Source organism: Musa acuminata, chromosome BXJ2-4 (assembly GCF_036884655.1).
Source record: "Musa acuminata AAA Group cultivar baxijiao chromosome BXJ2-4, Cavendish_Baxijiao_AAA, whole genome shotgun sequence".
Lineage (NCBI taxonomy): Eukaryota > Viridiplantae > Streptophyta > Magnoliopsida > Zingiberales > Musaceae > Musa > Musa acuminata.
The window spans coordinates 37983498-38004416 of NC_088341.1; the positions used below are offsets into that span (position 1 = coordinate 37983498).

The 20919-nt window shown below is 38.0% G+C and overlaps 2 protein-coding genes across 2 annotated transcripts; one reads left to right on the forward strand and one right to left on the reverse strand.

Annotated features, from left to right (window-relative positions):
- The first annotated feature begins 1373 nt into the window (after positions 1–1373).
- LOC135610717 (cinnamoyl-CoA reductase 1-like) lies at positions 1374–6324 on the forward strand. Its single transcript, XM_065105559.1, has 6 exons — positions 1374–1619; positions 2303–2472; positions 2828–3013; positions 4528–4690; positions 5625–5814; positions 5920–6324. The coding sequence occupies exons 1-6, from the start codon at positions 1493–1495 to the stop codon at positions 6056–6058; spliced, it is 975 nt and encodes a 324-aa protein (XP_064961631.1). The 5' UTR covers positions 1374–1492; the 3' UTR covers positions 6059–6324.
- A 29-nt stretch (positions 6325–6353) lies between these two features.
- On the reverse strand, positions 6354–12977 carry LOC135610716 (pyrophosphate--fructose 6-phosphate 1-phosphotransferase subunit alpha-like). Its single transcript, XM_065105558.1, has 20 exons — positions 12847–12977; positions 12586–12767; positions 11733–11905; positions 11435–11547; positions 11023–11097; positions 10816–10929; positions 10659–10726; positions 10366–10449; positions 9894–9947; positions 9472–9552; positions 9277–9370; positions 9133–9206; positions 8945–9055; positions 8810–8854; positions 8676–8732; positions 8399–8503; positions 8207–8323; positions 7960–8063; positions 7458–7623; positions 6354–6792 (listed from the first exon to the last, which is right to left on the reverse strand). The coding sequence occupies exons 2-20, from the start codon at positions 12673–12675 to the stop codon at positions 6664–6666; spliced, it is 1854 nt and encodes a 617-aa protein (XP_064961630.1). The 5' UTR covers positions 12676–12767; positions 12847–12977; the 3' UTR covers positions 6354–6663.
- Positions 12978–20919: the final 7942 nt, after the last annotated feature.

The following is a 20919-nucleotide window of genomic DNA, read 5'->3' on the forward strand; positions in this document are numbered from 1 at the left end:
ATCGGATGGTTCAAAGCATTAGGACTAGGCAGTCAAATATTGGGAATAGGTACGTAGTTTGGGCCTTTAACTTGATGATCAGTAATATATACTTATGTTTGGAGTACTTCCATATATATATATCTGCCAATTATGTTAGTAGTTGTTATGCTTACAAATTTTATATGAAATATGATAAATAATATTTCATACAAGTATAAAATTGTAATACTAAATGAAAAAAAAAACATAAAACTAATTTCCATATCCATCTTAAGTCGTGTCATATTTTTGTCAAATTCTTTCCTTGTCTGCTTTAGAATCATAAGTATAATGATCGATCGGCATCTTACTGTATAATCAACAGCATAAAGAGGTTCAAACATTGAAGTGCTAGAAAGTCAGTGCTTTGTTTTTGTTCCACATAATTGCTAGGTTATTTAAGTTATTACAATTCCAAATGAAGCTGGCCCTTAGTTTACTTCAAATGCTGATAGACTACCATCGTGCAACTTTTCCCTGTCTAGCCTCAGATAATTGGCCCCCAAACTTGCAGTAGTATGTTCTTGTGCAATTTTTCTAGGTTTAGTTGTTGGCTTCTGATTATTGCATTTGTTGTTGTAAGTTTTAAACATGGATTTTTTTTTTCATTTGCAGCGTTTCAATCATTCCTTTTTTTTTATTAAGCATAGATTACTTGCATCCTATAATTCTGAAAATAAAATAAATAATTTTATTTATATTAATATCGTCAACTGGATTATTGAAAAACAACATCACATGTTGAATCGGTATAAAAATATTAAACAAAAAAATAATTTTAACTTCTTTTATGTTTTTAATGATTTTATTAATAAAAAGATAATTTTGACAAATATTAAAATTATTTTTTTGTTTATCACTTTTATATCGATCTAATATATGATGTTACATATTATGTTTTCCATTAATATAGCTAGCGATCTTAGGATAAATAAAATTATTTATTTTATTTTTAAAATCATAAGATTTTAATATAAATTTTTTAATATAAAAATCGTAATACTAATAGGAAAAAGATTATAATATTAATAAGAACAAGTACATAAAATAATATATAATTAGTGACAAGCAACTTTTTCCTCAAACCATCATGTGTAACGTAGGAAACCTAATTTGATTCTCATTACTCCACCAGCTAAAAAATTAGAAACCTACACCTGCCTGATAATGGTTGATCATCATGCAAAGCAAGCACCATGTGGTTTTGAGTTTATGATTTTGTTGAATATTATCAGACTGATCATGTGCCCAACAGGATATGTTTAATTCAAAAAGTTACACAAAAAAAGGGAAGCAAATTGAGTAAAACATGGCCAACGTGAGGACGCGTCCGGCCACACAACCTGATCACTGAGTTGAAGTATCGTCACCCGGCTTGACCGACACCGTCGATTCAGATCTACGCCGCAGAGCTCCTGAGTCTTCTGGAATCTTACAAATCCAAGATCTGCGAAGAGCGGAAAGAGGAACGATGGAGGCGGCGGGGGAGAAGAAGAGGAGGGTGTGCGTGACTGGCGCCGGAGGTTACCTGGCCTCGTGGCTGGTGAAGCTTCTCCTCAGCCGGGGCTACGTTGTTCATGGCACTGTAAGGGACCCAGGTACGCTGTTATCCCTATTTGCCTCATTTTGGTCGTTCACTCGTTGTGATACCTCGATTTGATTTGTGGCTATGACACTCTGATTTCATTAGAGTGTTGTGGATGTTGTTAGGAGTTCGCTATTTCAGTCGTAATTTCTTGTCACCAAGCTATTACTGTTGAAGATTGGTAGTAGCTATATGTCCGCTATTTGTCCTTCCACTACTTGGTAAACTGCAGCAGTACCTCTTTAGGTTAGGAATTAGTAGGAATATGCCTTACTTTTGGTCGGTTCGGAGCTGTCCTCCGCCCTGTTGTCCTGCTTCCTTCTTAACTACAGGAAACAGTGAAGTTTTGGACAAATTTTTCCTCTCCAACCGATGAGCGATAACTCCCACAACCATTTGAAAACTGTTGTTTGTGAATCGATGCAAAAAGAAACTTTCAAATAGTTTCTTTTAATTTGTCAAAATTTTCCAACAGAATTGTGATTTTTTTTTGAGGTTATTTGGCACAAACTTGACCAAATTCCTTTGCTGTCGGGGTAATGAGATAAATAGTTATTATATTTGAAGAACAGATTTTTTTTGTCTTGTGAATGCATGTGACTGGAAACTTCTTTTTAGTATGTAACTAAACCTCACATCACTGTCTCATTTAGCTACCACATTTTTGGCTCTGAGTTCTGCTAAATCGGGGTTCAGGTGATCCAAAAAATGCCCACCTGAAGAATCTGGACAGTGCTGCTGAAAACCTGCAATTATTCAAAGCAGACATGCTAGACTACAATTCTATAGTATCTGCAATTGCTGGATGTGAAGGAGTTTTTCATGTTGCTAGCCCTGTTCCTTCAAAGAAAGCGTCCAATCCAGAGGCAAGTTGTTCCCTTACGTCCTGACATCTCTCATATGTTAGCCTTTTCTTCTTTTGACATACTTCAGAAGCTCCTGCACCCTTGCACCCTTATGTATTTGAAGTCCTTGCTGCTGTACTAATTATGCCACTAAAGAAGCATATCTTGTTTCACTTGTCCATCAGCATAAATATTAATAGATAAGATGAGTCGTGGTGGGGCGACGTAGGTGATTCAGGGTTTTTAAAAAGCACCTGCAAGCATGGATTATTTAGTTAAATATTTAAATATCTTTTCATCTGCGATACTTACTCTCCAGATAAACTTTTTTGGTTTTTGAGATAGTGTTCAGCATGTTTTTTTGACTGTCTTTCAGGTGGAGGTCATTGCTCCTGCTGTTACAGGCACTTTGAATGTACTAAAGGCATGTTCTGAGGCTAAAGTTAAGCGAGTGGTAGTGGTATCATCAGTTGCTGCTGTCTCAATGAGTCCCAATTGGCCAAATGGTAAGATTAGGGATGAGAATTGTTGGTCAGATGAGGAATATTGTCGGAAAACGGAGGTAATTGATGTACAATGTCTGATTAATTATACACAAAGATTTCTGACATTCATATGCATGCTTGTACACAACATGGTTGCATGATTTTTAACCAGTATCTTCGTTTGCCATGTGAAATTTTCTGTTACCATGTGTGCTCATATAACTTCCTGTTCTTTTATGGATGGTCTTCTTCTTAGTGATGCTGTTCTCTAAGTATCTTGATTAGTTGGACAGAACTGTTTTCTTCGGAACCTTTTGAGATATATATATATATATATATATATATATATATATATATATATATATGTATATATGTATATATGTATATATGTATGTATGTATATATGTATGTATGTATATATGTATGTATGTATATATGTATGTATGTATATATGTATATGTATGTATATATATATGTATGTATGTATGTATGTATGTATTTCTTGTTGTTGATGCTATTATCGTTGGCTGTGGTAGCTTTTTATGTTACTCCAAACATTAATCTCATCATTCATTTTATGCTTTTGGACATATTAAGAAACATGAAAAGTGCTATACCATTATTTTGCTCTGTCATCATGCTGGTATGACATACTTCAGTTACAGATGTTACATTTATTCATTACAACCATATCCCATAAGAGTTGAAGTTCATGCAGTTATGTTCTTATGAATGGTTGTCTTCTCCAACTCAATTTGAAACCATTCTGAAACATATATGTTAAGATTTATCATAGATCTCCATATCATCTTTTGGGATGTTATTCTTTTGCCAACTTGATTCCCATTCATTTACGCTTGGGTATATAGTTTGTCACACCAAGTTAGTTTCCATTGAGCATATCCTATCATGCATACGCTTCCTTTTGCACTTTTCGTAGGTTTCAGTGTTATTTTTTCAAGAATATGATGTATATTGGACTACTTTTTCAGTTATGATTAATATGATTGAAGGAAATATTGAAAAAATATTGGGCATATTAAATTGAGATCATTTTGAAGAATTCAGGAAGGTGGTCTCGGAAGATTATGATAATATCATTTTCTTCCTTGCATCATCAACATGAGGTCCCTTGATTCGATTAAGATAATGGCCTTACTGATATGGCTACCCATCACAGGTTGTTGCCTTGCTTTTAAAACCTTAAAAGACTTCTTACTCTGGACCCATGTTGTAGGAAGTTCGAATCTCCCATTTGGTTTTCTGAAAAGTGTTTTTTATGATTTAAGACATCAAAGAGAATAGGCATGTCAACTGAGTGGTTGGCAGTCTAATGTCCTTTCTTGTTACTTACCGTTGACCTTTTGGCATTCTGAATAATAACCCATTTCTTTCTGAAAGGATCCTTCTTTTAAGTTTTTTTGCTTCTATGTACTTCAAATTTAGAGATCTTATTTATATCTGTTCTTTCCTACTGTCAAATATTAACTGCTGAAAAAATATGGTTGGAGCCTTTAAGAAAGTAGTAAAGATGACTATATATTGTGTTTTACTGCACTAAAACTGATCTTAGTTTTCTAAATGAATGTAGAATTGGTACTTCCTTTCAAAAACACTGGCAGAACGAGAGGCATTGGACTTTGCTGAGAAGAACAGACTTGATGTTGTGACTGTCTGCCCATCTCTCATTATAGGGCCATTGCTCCAATCCACCATCAATGCTAGCAGCTTAGTTCTCATAAATCTTTTAAAAGGTCCATATATACTTTCCTTTGTTATTTAGTTTGTTCAGATGATGTAGTAAGAAGTAAGTATTTTCATTTTAAGATTATCAGGAATTTTGTTTTAACAAGGGATGAGCCGCCGACGTGAACCATGAGGTGCCCCAATCTCCTACTTTTGTGTCTACATGCATATAAACATATCTGCATATGTATGCCTATATATATGCATATATCATATCATACTAGTAGAATGGTATTAATGTAGGCATTAGTGCTATTTACAAAGTTGAAAGTCACCAAAACATGCTGGCACCAGCAAGTACCTAAAAGTGTACTGAAGGAAACTGCCAAAAGAACAAACTGCGGAAGGATTCTGGTAGAAAATTGAGAACATTGAGAATGAGTAAATGCAACCGATGCTTAAAGAAACTGTGTGTGTCTATGCATACACACACACACTTGTATGGTATGATGATCATCTACCTACATTAACTAATATATATGAGGCCTTTGAGAATCAATTTTCATTTGCGTCTTTAATTCATGTTTCTGTTCCTATATCCAATTACTAGTTTACTATATTGGTCATTTTCAACCAATTATACTAACTGCCATGGTCTTTTCTTCTACTAATAAAAAGACATTTATACGGTGGATATTCTCCAATATGCTAGTTGTACAATAAGATAATGAAGCTAAAAGGAGTCAGAAGTCTATTTACTCTATTTTGTCCATTCATACTTAAGCATGCTTCAGATTGCAAGTCTGTTTAGCCAGATTACCTGGATTTTTACTCCTCTATACGAATTGTGTGGCATAAGATGTTGACTAGCTTCAGTTTTTGCCATGATACTAGAATCTGACTTTTGACTGATTCCTGTCATCCCTTCTTTTGGTGGATGCGATATACACATTCTAAGCAAGGATATTGTGCTTGCTACGTAAACCTTTTTTTGGCTCGCAGGTCTCCGTCCGACTGTGGAGAATAAAGTTCTATCCATTGTGGATGTTCGAGATGTAGCTGATGCTCTGCAGCTGGTGTATGAGGAACCGAATGCATCAGGACGACACATTTGTGCACCTCATCGGGTGAAAATGCATGACTTAGTGGACATACTGAAGAGCATATATCCTCACTACAAATATCCTGAAATGTGATATAACTAAAACCCTTCTTATACTTTGCATCAATGCAATTTGGAATGTCGTAATCTTATGATTCGTCTGAATGTTATTGATCTAAGCATGTTAAATGCCAGTTTTACTGAGGTGGAGGAGGATTCCGAAATTCGTTCGGCGAAGTTGAACAACTTGGGATGGAAATGCAGGACTCTGCAGGAGAGCCTCACCGACACCATTGAATGCCACCGAGCTGCAGGTCTTCTGGATAGGGTGTAAAGCACATCATTTAGGTGCTTTAATTCTGCTTTACGTGCATCCAATCTCGTGCATTTATCTGACATTTCAGCAAGAGTGGTATCTTTTGCCCCAAAAAAAAAAAAATCAATTATTCGTAGCAAGTCATCAAGTAAACCAATTTGTAGGCTATATGGGCTGCAGCCATGTTCACCGTAGAACGTCTGTATGATACAGCCATTCAATATGTCCTTGTGAATTGCTTGGTTTTAACGACATAATTATAGAGGGTGGCATTATGAGACTGATATGCAAATAAGCGTGATCATGATTGCAGTTAATAAAAGAGAAGGAAGAAGAAAGACGCTTTCTGAAAGTGATCACAAGCTGTGCAGATATAAACTGTGCACCATTGTTTAAACAATTCAGAGGATATGCACCACCTCTGCTTATTACTGTTCTTCACAGATATTGGAACTGTGAATATCTGCAAGTAACGTTACACTCTTGCTTTATGGAGCAAAAAATTACTATGACCAAAACTGCCAGAGGCCTTGCGTGACATACAGCTCTACTACATACGTAAATGAATGATTGGCTGCTGATGGTCTGATACTGGGAACTACGTGGATTATGGTTGCCTCGAGTTAAAGTGGCTGATGGCCACCAAACGACGGAGTCGTCATCACTGATAGTACTTCTGTCACAGAGGCCATAGAGCTCAGGGCAGCTTTCACAACCTCTTGTGAACACCCAGGCTTCACAATGCTCTTCACCTGCACATAGACAAAGCAACCTCTTTTCAGGACATGGCAGTGTTAGATCACTCGGTAAATTATAACATGATTCGGCTTATTGATTTGTACCGATAGATAGATAAACTATTCAGCTATTAGTATGATATATATCAAGCTATATCAAGTATATCAACATATAATATATGAGGGTGTATTGATGTCGGATTCGTACATATTGTTCAGTTCAGTATGTCATAGTATATGATGAATCTTGAGTTATAGGATCATAAAAAATTATATTAAATCATGCTCATCGAGTCAAAAATTATAGCAATGGAGCATGTAGAGGTATGGATCTTGAATAGTTATGGCATGCTGGAAATAGTTCCAAAATGAAAATATTTTGAGATGTTATGGGATGCATCAAACAGCATAAAGGTTGGAAGCGATATCTAATACACTTAAAAAGTCCAAGTTAGACTAGGAACACTAGAAGTTATTAATTACATAGAAAGAAAGTAGAAACTGAAAGCATAAAGTTCCTATGCTGAACCTAAAAGCCTGTGAACTGATAATTTCCTTTCATAGATTCAAGTAGTTAATATGCATGTTAAAGTGACTTCAGTTAGTACAAAAAACAGCGCTTGTCTGGAGCATTTCAACTTTGAAGAGAACAAGGAAGCAAATGTAATCATAAGATGAACCTTATCAAGATACTCCTGAAGCTTCTTCATCCGGCCCATGTAATCTTGATCCTCAATGGCGAGTGTGTAGGTCTTTGCATCAGCACCCGGCCCTTCAAACTGAAGTGGCCCTGGGTTTCTGTATAAATCATCCATTAAAAAGCTCGGAGCCTTCTGTCTCAGCAACCTGAAACGAGAGGCTAGAAGTTGGTCAACAGTGGCTTCACTTGCACTACTTTTAAAAGGTAACCGTGGAGCTCTTGTTACGAATATAATTTAAGATCGCACCTAATAAATCGTTAGGCATTGTCCAAAAGAACCGACATGAAATACATGTAAGATCTACACAACTTTGTAGATCAAATTTGCTAATTATCTGAGACTGTAAGTTGATGATTGAAAGAGGAGTTATTAAGGCAACCTTGTAGATTTTCAGTGGAACCAGAGAAGTACTTTACTTTATTCAGTTAAAAATTAAACAGGACACAACTCAAAGCCATCAAGGTGTGATCTCGAAACATACTCATATACTTTCCCTTTCAAGTCGACTGTGGAAGGATGGATGGCAGGTTTTCCAACAGGAACAGCTCCAGGACCACGCGAGTATCGCTTCACGGTCATCATCGCCTAGTTTAAGCCAGAATGTTACTGATATGATATCTCCGTAAATGGATGACCAGTTTAAGCCAGAATGTTACTGATATGATATCTCCGTAAATGGTTAATGTTTTTGATATGCAGGAAACACAATGTGGGGAAGAGACCCTTACCGTGAGTGGTGCAGCACCACAACGCCACTTGTTCACAGGGTGTTTCAAGTTCGTTGCAGTAGCCATGTATCCATTCAAACCAGCTGCTAGAATATGATAGCAGATGTGTCCAAGAACCTGATCATGTAAGCCAAGTATTTAGTATTCAAGGCGTAACCAAAAGAAAGGGAAAGCAAGCTAGCGGGCACATACATATGCATAGTCACAGTCGAATTTTGATGGTACAGATCCACGAGCTTGATATCCAAAAAAATGGCATATAGCATTGAATTTTTTTCCTTTGTATATGCCTTCTTCCTGGAAGGGTACCAAACCACTCGGTGTTTTAGAGTCAATACATGAAATAATTATCAAGATGTGGACTATCGGCACTGTTCCATCTCGATGTCAGTAGTCAGATTAAATTTGTTTGATGGGAAATTGAAATTCTTGTTAAATATGCCACAATTCAATAGAGAAGTCGACTTACCATCCTTCTGTTCATTTCTTTTTCTACTAATTGTGCCAGAAGCTTTTCTGTCTCGATCTGAGCATCAAATCATTGATGTTAATATAAGTAAATGAGAGCAGAAGTCTTTCTCTGTGCAACATTAGATAACACACCTGGGACAACTGGGCAGAGTCATCAGACTCTGGATGAAGCAGCAGCTGCATCATAGAATTTTTTGTGATGTTTGCTTTAAAGAAAAAAAAAATCACTGAAACAATTTGCTCTCAGTTAGTCAGAAGACAGAAAACCTGTTTCCTGATAAAGGGCGGCAGGAATTCGAACAAGGCAGATGCCCAAGGTGAAAGACGAGAAGAAATTTTGTCGGTCAAAATGCCTTGGTTGTGGAGACCATGAATTTCCTGCAATAGTTATTTCCGAAACATCAGAAAATTTTAAACGTTTACAGCTTTCGAAATTTTACAAATAGATAAACTACCTGTAAAAGAGCATACAATTCTGGAATGCTCTCTACGAGCCCCTCCGGGATAAGAATGACGCCATGGTACTTTTCTGCAGAAAGCTTAAGTTATCACAGAAGAACATACTAGTTACAACCAAAGCATTAAACATAACTCCCAACCTTTCTCTGCTCTGGCTTGAACTGCATCACAAATTTGCTTTGCAATGTCAAAAATAGTAAGTTTTGACAATGCCACCTCCTCTCCCAAGATGAGCTGAGAATGGATAAAGCAAACCAACATATACTGATAAGGATTAGAACAAAAGAAAAAAGTATGCTTATAACAATAAAAACTTTTTAGAAGGGAAGACAAACCATATTAGGATGAGATTGAAGTGCACATTCTAAAGCCACATGGGATACCTTGCGACCCATCAGGCGAATAAAATAATAATACTGCAACAGAGACCATTAGTATGTAAAAGTATCTAAATAGCAAAGCATTATTTGCATCAAATATCTTTAAATTAATAAATGATATTGTGGAAATATTTTGTTGATTAAAAATTGATGTTATGGAAAAGCACTGGAATTAAGTATTTATAATTCCTTTAAAGTACTCAGGTAATAAGCTTGAAGAGGTTAATTCCCACAGGAATAGATCATCATATATTGCCATCAAATTTTGTACAAACAAAGATTTTTCCGTGGTCTGACATAAGAACCAAGTCACCTAAGCTACTTCGATAACTAAAAGGTGATCTATGTTCTACAGATTGTAAAAAGACCTGCCTTACCTTCTCTGCAGATTGCGCATCTATACAGACATTACTGATTAGTTGCGAATTAACCTGAAATTGAAAAGTGTTCCGTAAATATCAGTGTAGAGATCTAGAATATATACATTACTACAAGGTCAAGTCAACCTTCCAGATTTTTGTGACAAATATTAGCTGAAAAAAGAATTTAGTTGCTAACGTTTATCCCCATCCTCAAACACAAACATAACTCTGGCTTATTAACAATTTCACAAACATTGACTGCTAAAGCCATTAGAAATCACAAAAAAGAAAGAACAATTTCGATTACTTTTGCATTTCAAATTTTAAAATGCGTACTCAGGTTAATATATACAGTCATCCAATAGACTGTTGATCATCCCAAATGAAACATGGAAAGCGCGTATGGCACGAAGTTATCAAAAGAGGACCAAACAGAAAACTCAAGCTCTGAATGCACACAGTGCTTATGAGCTTATATGAGACTTACCCTGCATACAGTATCAAATCCAACGTTTGTCTCAACAAATTGATTCTTAAGATCCCCATTCAAAGTAACAGGCACACCAACCACCTGTTCACATGGTACACTTGTTATGTATAGAAACAAGCCTAGAATACATACAGAGATAAAAAAAAAGGGGAAAACTTATATTGATGTGGTGTATGACTTGTTATAGTACAAGTTTAAAGGTCACCCAGGAAGAAAGCAATCGGTTTAAAATCGATGGAGTCGACAATATAATTATAAATGAGTGTGAAGCATATGTGAAGCCAAGTTACCTTTGTTGGACATTTGGCCTCAGCAAATGTCTCGGCAAGCTGAGCAGCATCCGAGTTGGATGTGACACCTTGTGACATAAGAAATAATGAAATAGTGAGAATGTATACTCCACAATCTGAAAAGACATTAGAAGACCTACAAGGGTTTTTGAGGTACCTCCGATAATGACAAGACCATCCAACTTCAGATCATTGCATGCGGTCATAGCAGCATTTACCTGCTCAGTAGTTCTGATTTGATCCACTGTTCGGCCCAGCAAATCATAGCCACCTTCAAATGCAACAAACACCTAGTTCCAATTAGAAAGACAGCTGACATTAATAAGATGAAGGGAAGATAAACAAAAGTAAGATTTCCGTGCACCTTGGTTCTTGTAGGTAGCAAGAACCTCATCTGTGATTTCCCGAGTTTTTTGTGTAAATAGACCTTCAGTGCCACCTGTATCCAAGAAAGGAATTCAGCACATTCATTTCAACTGAGGGCCAATTACCACCTTTATAAGCATTCCAATTTACCAATTTGTTATATCATACTGTATCAGCCTGCTGATGGGTCCAAACATAATATCAACCAGCAACTTAATCTTTGATTATAAGCTAACGAAAAGTTGTATTTGTTTCATGAAGTTGAATATTAAATTTTCCTAAACCTTACCTCAAAGGATTGATTCTTGAAAAGATATGCAATGTACCAAAAGAATGTTTCATGATAGTTCTAGGTGAGACAGAAAGCAGAAAATTTCACAGCTCATGATAGAAAGATACTACATGCTTACCAACAAAACCAAGCAAGACACTGTCAGGGTTGCGTATCTTGATAGCCTTATAAAGTCCCCATACAACATTGTGTCCTCCTGGTGACTGCCTTCCACAAAATAGGACACCGACCCTGCACTTAGTCATTTGAGTCAATACATCATAAAGTAATTGATCAACCAAAGAAACAGAGGGTCATCTTGAATTTTATGTTTGCAATGACACTTTGTGCCAACAGAACATACAGTTCCAGATATGCATTCAAGAAGAAATATTATAGATTCAGCATATATTAGGGGGCAACTCATGTTGACAAACCTCATAGGAGGATGCTCTGTGATGATCTGGGCATCAGGTACCTTTGCTGTTGCCCTCAAAAAATGAGCCAAGGGCTGGCCAAATGTGTGCGGGAAGGCCCGGCCGATGACATTTGTACTAGATGGATCTGCACAGGTTGTCGAATCGCCGAACTCCACTCTCACTGTAATGCCCTGCTCACCATGAACAAAATAAACATGAATCCACAGATGAGCCCCCATAAGAAGTATTGATCCAGCAGTGGTGGCATGAAGATTAGTAGTACATAGAAAGATCCTAGAGTGGACAATAAAGATTGAACATACTAGTCTAGATGGAATCCATAATTTAGCAGATTAACACATACTTTTTGAGAGAATTTATCTAACAAAAGGTCAACAATTCCTGAGAATTTTTTCTCACAAGAAGAATTTTGGGCAGATGAATCCAATAATTTAAATCATCTCGGAAACTATTTTATATGTCATTCTATAAATTACATTTGGTCCTTCGATCATCGCTACCTGCAACCTTCCGTATGTATTGCCCATTGGTCATAGATTTAGTACTGAAAAGGAAAAGAAAAAGGGGGAAAGGAGATGCATCAAACTCCAGTTTGAAGCAACAAGAATGATCACTATATCTGCGAAGAACAAGAAGCAATTAATCCCCAAACAAGACAGACACCCACGAATCAACCAGAACCCAAGGGAGGAAGTAGCATCACGAGGCCATCCAAAGCATCGCGTAGGAAGAAACAAAGACTGCGCATAACACGATGCCGAATCTCTCCTAAGAACCAAGATACCAGAGATTCACCACCACTACCACCACCACCACCACCACCACCATTAGAAGAAGGAGAAGAAGAGACCTGAAGGCATGGTGGAAGCTCAGGATGATACTGAGCTCGCTTCTTCTGGAGCTCCGACAGCTCCCGTGGAACCCCGAAATCTGAATCCATAACTTCCTATTCTTAGTCTTCTCCTCTCTTTCGCTCTATATATCTTTCTCTGGTGTGCTCAAATCCTCTGATGTCACATCCTTGATATATATCTACATACATGTCATTAGCATCATGCTCCATACATGACATGGAATGAGGGGGCACGGAGGAGGAGCCGGTGACTCTAACCGGGGGCGACGGGCCGGCCTGCTTTACCACGACCGCGCCTTCGGTTTTGCGGCTTTGTGTCGGGTCACCTCACGCCCGCGACGATGCTTCCTCCAACTGCCGCGATTCTGTACCCTTCAGACGGATTTGCCCTTTCGCCATCGGATTAATCGGAACCCACGACGTGATGTGGCCGATGATTGGAGGGACAACTCGCCTGGTCTTTTGACTTCGTTGCGGGACGTTGGTGAGCGCGTTTGATGGTGATTTTGACTTCGTTGACCATGGGAAACATATGGAATTGGGCGTCTTCTGGAATGGCCAACCCACCTTTAGGACCCGAGGAGGTGGCCAGGTTTGAATTGTCGTTGAATCAAAGGCCAAGCCGTTCGATCTTATGGTTTGGTGCTGCCTAATTCTTCAAATCAGGCTGCGGTCCGGTCCGACCTTGACTCGGCTCACCGCCTAATGTTCATTGGCGCTGAGACGTCCAACGTCTGAGATAGCAGCGGCGTCGTCACGGCGCGATCAACCTCAACCGCAAACACACGCGTCGTGTTGGGGGCAGGTCGATGGAAGAATCCCGCTGCGCACTGATCTCAAAGCAGCCTCAAGTCGATCCGCCTCGGAGCAGACTGATGTCGGCGGGCTGCACGAGTATCAAAGCGCAGCGAACGCAGATCCCCACCGTGGGACGGATGCATGTGAGTCGCCGGGGATGGGAGATCAATCAAAATTCCATGTGTTACTGATGATCCACTTTCACGGCTCTCAAAGCGGTCTAAGTCCCCGCACGCAGCTCAAATCTTTTCGACTCCGCGCAACCTGTGATGCAGGGCGATCTGCACGGATAACAAAGCGTGTCGGAAGCAGATCAGCACCGTGGAAGGAGTGCACGTGATTGGCATGAGGTAAGTGATCCCGCTGCAGGGGATTCTTGCAGTATCATTCTATGACAGCAAATGATTCTGTTTCACGGATCTCAAAGCAGCCTCAAGTTCGCACACGCGGCTCAAATCGATTCGACTCCGAGGAGCCTGTGATATCGATGGGCTGCACGACTATCAAAGCGGTTGGCCGTAGATCCCGCAGCAGGGAGGCCCGTGGTATATTTCTATGGCCACCGGAAGGTGAGATCACCCAAACATTAATATCGATGTGTTACTGATGACACACACACACACTCTCTCTCTCTACCAAAACAAAAAAGTTCGAAGCCTCGATTCTCTCTCATGAAAGTCACTTCCTAATGTCTTCTTACATCACTGCCACAACAGAAGAGCACTATTGAGTTCATCTTCTTCTCGGATCTATTATTATTTAATGGGGTCATTGTAATCTTCCCTTTGTCAGCATCTGTGTTGCCCATCTTCCATTAGCATGGAAGGCATGCCCTGTATCAAGAAATCCTTATATTAGCAAGCCAGTAAACACTGTATACGAGTCCTTGCATCACCTAGCAAACAAGGTCATTATTTTTATGCACACTGCTTAGCTTATATAGCAACAATCTTGTCGCCAAAACCCATCTTGCTTCTTCCACCCTTGTTTGACAAACACTAATATTTGCATGTATATATATTGTTTTAGAATTAACAAGTTGAAATCAAAGGAGAACAAACATACTTTAAAATAATTGACACATAAACATGAAAGATCTAACTGGGCTACATTGAGGATAGCTAGCATGTGTCACCATTTGCAGGGAAACATACATTGAGATATAGGGAAAGAAGTTGCTTAAAGGAGTCGACATATGATATTATCATTCAAAAAAAATGATCAACCCTTCGCATGAGGATAAGCGAGCTAAGAAGAACATGTATCGCATGGATATTGAGATAGTTGAATTTGAGCTATGACATGACATTAACAATCAAACCTAATGGTACTCAAGGCGAGATACTTGACAAAGGATAAAACCGTGCAAGGTGGGATGCATGCATTTAAATTTCAAATTATTCCGCTTGTACCGGGTGGTACATATTAGTTCGCCAGTAGATTAGTATCCGAACCGTCCGCTATCGGACGGTATGCTTTATATAGCCTCGTATAAAATGATATGGGGTTGCATCGAATGGTAACGACCAAAATTTTGACCATTACCGATTGATACAAGTCGATAACAGTCAAAATCAATTGTTACCTGTCTATAACAGTGTTCCAATGGTCAATTTGACCGTTGGAGCCCTTTCTCACAGGTTTTAAAACCTATCCTCCCCCTTATTTCACTCCATTTCACACTCACATTATCTTAAAATATCTCAAACTTATTTTTTTTTCTTATATTCTTTTTCTTATTCTATACTTTCCTAAAGTTTAACAAAGTTAGTGGACTTCGGAAGCTATTAAATGTCGGATTGTCCTAGCTAGAGCTATGCTTCGTCTGGGTGTAATCTAGAGAACGAGTAGACAAAGGTTGATTGTCAAATGAGCGAATATAATCAAAGGTGATAAAGGCCCTGTAATGTGCTAGTAGAGGCAACACTTGGAGAGATCATAATCCAAGTTCATTCTGTAAAGATTAGAATGTAATAGAGATATTACCATGAGATGACATAAATGCAACAAATCATGGTGGACCAATTCGAAGCAATGTGACACATACGGGAGAAACCCCATAAGAGACTTAATAAAACAAAGATATGATCGACTAGGAGCTTCAATTCGGTGAATAATATGATAACAAGAAGAGTTATGTATTTAAAGAGTGAATGCCATAATATTATAAAAGCAGGTCTTTTGTACATGCATTGAATAAAAGTTTTAGTCATCAGCATATGTGGGTTGTATATCATTGAGGGAAAATTCTAAGTGTAATTGTCAATGAGTCCTATAGGGGGGCTTGATCATATAGAGGTACGATCAGAACAGTTGGAGAGTTGGACTACTCCAAAACTCATATGCACTTAAGAGAGTCTAACAAGTCAGAGAACGAGTAAACGAACGTTGTTATTAAGGAAGCAAAAAAGAATAGAATCAGCACAAGCACTAAAACATGATGACAGAGGCCATGTAATTTTGCTTATCATTCCGTGACAAATTAGTTGGATGCCACGTATGCGTATGAGAGATGACTCCCACAGACTAACTCATTAGATGGGTTCCATCGGTAGAACTGTCAGATAGTGCCACCTGGATGTGGAGACGAGAAGGGTATACAACTTTGGGACGTAAAACGTTGTTGATGCCATGACCCAAACGCGTGGGGAGCGTTGCGGAACCAAGTGCCACGAGATCAATACGTGTCCTTCGGGCCCGTGGAGTCCTCGACGACGACATGCCTTGTGAGATATGGGACCTGCTGTGTGTGATGTGACGTGGGCACTGCAAGCGGGTCAGGTGTGTACGACGGTGCTGACGGACCGAGTGGCCGGATTGAGTTGGGTGAAGACTTCAGCCGCCTGAGCTCATTATCACAATTTGGGTCTAATTTTGATCGAACGAAGAACGTGGGTCATATAATAGACTGGTCTTTATCTCACTCCCAAGCACGTGTGACTCTCGTACTCCGAAGTCGTACACACGCATCATGCACATCTACAAGAAGTTACGTCGAATCCTCCGAGTAGACACCATCAAATTAATTGGTTGCGTGTGATCAAGATCGAAGTTGAAGTCCAACTTGCAAATAAATTACAGAGCACTGAAAATAAATTAATGGATTCACCTCCTTATAGATGAACATACGTTGGATAAACATTCACGAGCAGTATAAACTATTTCGTACATATAGATGAAGAACATTAAATGGCAGTGACTGAAAAGTCATATTCCATATAACGGAGGAGGCATGGCGGGGACGAGGACGTCCTCTTCTACCCGTCGTTTTGCACCTGCGCGGTGAGTTATGAAACTTGTGGGACCCACCTAAAAGTCGAGTGAGACGTCCTCTAGGATGACGAATTTCGAAGCCGTCCACATTATTAAATAACTAAAAATGAAATTTGCAGGCTAACGGGTCGGGTAAATTGAATTTGGAGCGGATCAAGGGCCTTCTTACCCGATCCAACTCGTCCAAGGTCGGTGCGGCTCGACTATATAAACTGGCGTCGAGGCAGTTCTCCCTCTTTAGCTCGTCAGTTTGAATCACAGATTAAGACGAGGAGGGTATTGTTCTCTCAGCTCGTCAGGGTATTTTTCTCTCTTTACCTTTCCCTTTCTTGCATTCGATCTAAGAGGCGATGATGATTGGTGAATGTTGCATTCGATCTAAGTGGCGATGATGATTGGTGAATGTCAATGATGGATTCAATCATCTGCTATTTTGGCTCTTTTGGATCGATCGTCCGTTGCGATGGCGAATCCCATATTCCTTGAGTCCGTATGTTTCTGATCCTAACCCTAAGTCCGTTGTCTCCTCTCTTCTGTCCTCTCTGTTCTCCAATACTAGACGGATTCGGGCAGGAATAGGGAGACGATGTTTCTGTCCTCTGTTCATTGTCCTCTCTTCTTATGATCGACGTTAGATGAATCTGAGCCTTGTTTTTCTAGATCTCTCTGTTGTTTTTCACCTTAGAGTATTTAAAAGATTTCGATTCCTATTTTCTCATTTTCTTTTCTACTTTAAGGTTTCTGTTACTGTTGAGAATTGTTTGGTCGGAAAAAAAACTTTAGAAACCTGCCAATTTAAACACTACCGTAGCTCGATTACCTTTCAGTAGTATTATCATTTTTTAGTGTCTACATGAAGTTGACGTGCTATTTCTAACGTTAAGTGTGTTTTTAGGATTATTATTACATTGTGAAGAATCATCTGAAGAAAATGTGGTAATGAGATATGCCCTCTAGTAAAGTGAAACCTGAAATCGTTTGTTGGAAGATAAGTTGAAACTCGTGGTAAAAGTTTTAGCACAACACTCTCTTATGAGGGTCTTACTAGTGTTTCTTGTTTGAATAAATTTGTGTTGGGATATATGTTTGTGAAGAGGTTATACTGAGAAGCATTTTTGTGTTTCGATGTATCACCCTATGAAGCAACCAGGCATTGCGGGCAGTATGCATGTAGTTGTTGGGGTTTGCTTCTCACTGTTTTAGATAATCTGTTTCTTTTGTTTGTTGCTATGCTGTGATTTACATTTAGTTTCCATTTAAGGTTCAGATGATATGGCCCATAAGTTAAATGATTCTTTGCATAATTTGCACAAGTGTTTATTAATTAAATGGGGTATAAGATTGTGCTGGTTATGTTATTCTTCAGCTATATGGTGTGAAATGATCAGTGTTGCCTGCTTCAGACAACATATTGTTCTCTAGTTTTTTTTGCCACTGAGCAGATTTTTGGCACCTCATGGTTACTTATAGGATTTTTTTTGTTTGTTTGAATGATCAGATTCAATGTGTTTAGTTTGGACATTTCGCTGCTTATTCATTTATATGCATTTGCCTCTGTTAATAATCTGCACTAGGTTCTCTTGAGTTATTTAATTGAGTAGAAATTGTGGTTGATTGCATTTGAAGATTGCTATCGTGTTAATTGTAATGCTGAAAATCTTTAATTTAGCAGTTGCATTTCTATGGCTATTTACTAATGATGATTGGTGAATGTCAATGATGGAGTCAATCATCTGCTATTTTGGCTCTTTTGGATCGATCGTCCATTGCGATGGCGAATCCCATATTCCTTGAGTCCGTATGTTTCTGATCCTAACCCTAAGTCCGTTGTCTCCTCTCTTCTGTCCTCTCTGTTCTCCAATACTAGACGGATTCAGGCAGGAATAGGGAGACGATGTTTCTGTCCTCTGTTCTTTGTCCTCTCTTCTTATGATCGACGTTAGATGAATCTGAGCCTCGTTTTTCTAGATCTCTCTGTTGTTTCTAACCTTAGAGTATTTAAAAGATTTCGATTCCTATTTTCTGATTTTCTTTTCTACTTTAAGGTTTCTGTTACTGTGGAGAATTGTTTGGTCGGAAAAAAAACTTTAGAAACCTGCCAATTTAAACACTACCGTAGCTCGATTACCTTTCAGTAGTATTATCATTTTTTAGTGTCTACATGAAGTTGACGTGCTATTTCTAACGTTAAGTGTGTTTTTAGGATTATTATTACATTGTGAAGAATCATTTATAGTTTTGTTCTCTAGTTTTGTTTGTTTGAAGAAAATGTGGTAATGAGATATGCCCTCTAGTAAAGTGAAACCTGAAATCGTTTGTTGGAAGATAAGTTGAAACTCGTGGTAAAAGTTTTAGCACAACACTCTCTTATGAGGGTCTTACTAGTGTTTCTTGTTTGAATAAATTTGTGTTGGGATATATGTTTGTGAAGAGGTTATACTGAGAAGCATTTTTGTGTTTCGATGTATCACCCTATGAAGCAACCAGGCATTGCGGGCAGTATGCATGTAGTTGTTGGGGTTTGCTTCTCACTGTTTTAGATAATCTGTTTCTTTTGTTTGTTGCTATGCTGTGATTTACATTTAGTTTCCATTTAAGGTTCAGATGATATGGCCCATAAGTTAAATGATTCTTTGCATAATTTGCACAAGTGTTTATTAATTAAATGGGGTATAAGAATGTGCTGGTTATGTTATTCTTCAGCTATATGGTGTGAAATGATCAGTGTTGCCTGCTTCAGACAACATATTGTTCTCTAGTTTTTTTTGCCACTGAGCAGATTTTTGGCACCTCATGGTTACTTATAGGATTTTTTTTGTTTGTTTGAATGATCAGATTCAATGTGTTTAGTTTGGACATTTCGCTGCTTATTCATTTATATGCATTTGCCTCTGTTAATAATCTGCACTAGGTTCTCTTGAGTTATTTAATTGAGTAGAAATTGTGGTTGATTGCATTTGAAGATTGCTATCGTGTTAATTGTAATGCTGAAAATCTTTAATTTAGCAGTTGCATTTCTATGGCTATTTACTAATGAATGTTTTTTGTTCGAATGATCACGTTCAGTTGTGCTACATTAATGGTCGGTCCCAATACATTCATGTGCTTGAGTTTTGGATGTTTTGCTGCTTATTTTTTCTTTTCATGCATTTGCCTCTCCCATAACGGTATAGTTATTAAAATAATCTCGAGTGGTATACGAGTAATATTTAGTGATGCAAGTTATGAATAACTGTTTTGGCAATAATATATGTAGCTCAAAATTCATATAGAAAAGCCAACTCTGTTTGGAATCGACAATAATCAATGCTTGTTGAGTGAAGGTTTGACACGCACAATAATGATCATGCAGGTGTTTTAAGCTAAATGCTCATGTATTGGTGAATTGTTATGTATATGTGCAATTGGGTGTTATGTATATCTTAAAGACCTAAAATTTAATAACATTTGTGTGGTGTATTGATTGTGTATTGATCGTGCAGGTGTTTTAAGCTAAATGCCCGTGTGTTTCAACATCATTTGTGCATTTTGTTGACAAAGCTGTTGGTTATATTGATTGGGGCTAGCTTTTCATACCACTAGCTTTCGTATACAGAAGTTGGGTATAAGTCCATGTCACGATAACTGCGAAAATTTTTATGGTATCATAGTTATGTTTTTAGAATTTGATTGGTTAGTCTGTTGTGTTTCTGCTTGTTGGATGTTGATTTGGTCTTGTTGTTCTCTTGTGCAGAATTTATTTTTTTGTCTTATTCTGTGAATTAATTTATTGGAACTAAGATTTTCTTGTTCAATTGCATCTATTCACTCATATGATTACATTAGTTTAGTATACAGTATAAGGTGTTTGGGGATCAGAGGATATAGTCGTGACGAGGAAATAATTGATGTTTTTGAAATGGATGTCTTATCTTTTTTTCTTTCCATTATAATATTGAAGATTTATTTTTTCCCTAATCTTCCCTTCACATTGCTTGATTCGTTTCATACCATTCCTATTGATTCAATAAGAGGTGATGATGATGAAATTAAAAAAAATATTGGTTTCAACCATTCACCATGTTGGTGTTCGAACTGAGATTGGTTGTTCAATGTGATGAGGAAATAAGGTAGTCTTGTGATGAGGAAATAATTGATGATTTTGAAATGGTTCTTATCTTATGTTTTTCTTTCCATTCTAATATTGAAGATTTATTTTTCCCTTAATCTTCCCTTCACATTGCTTGATTTGTTTCATACCATTCCGATTGATTCATTAAG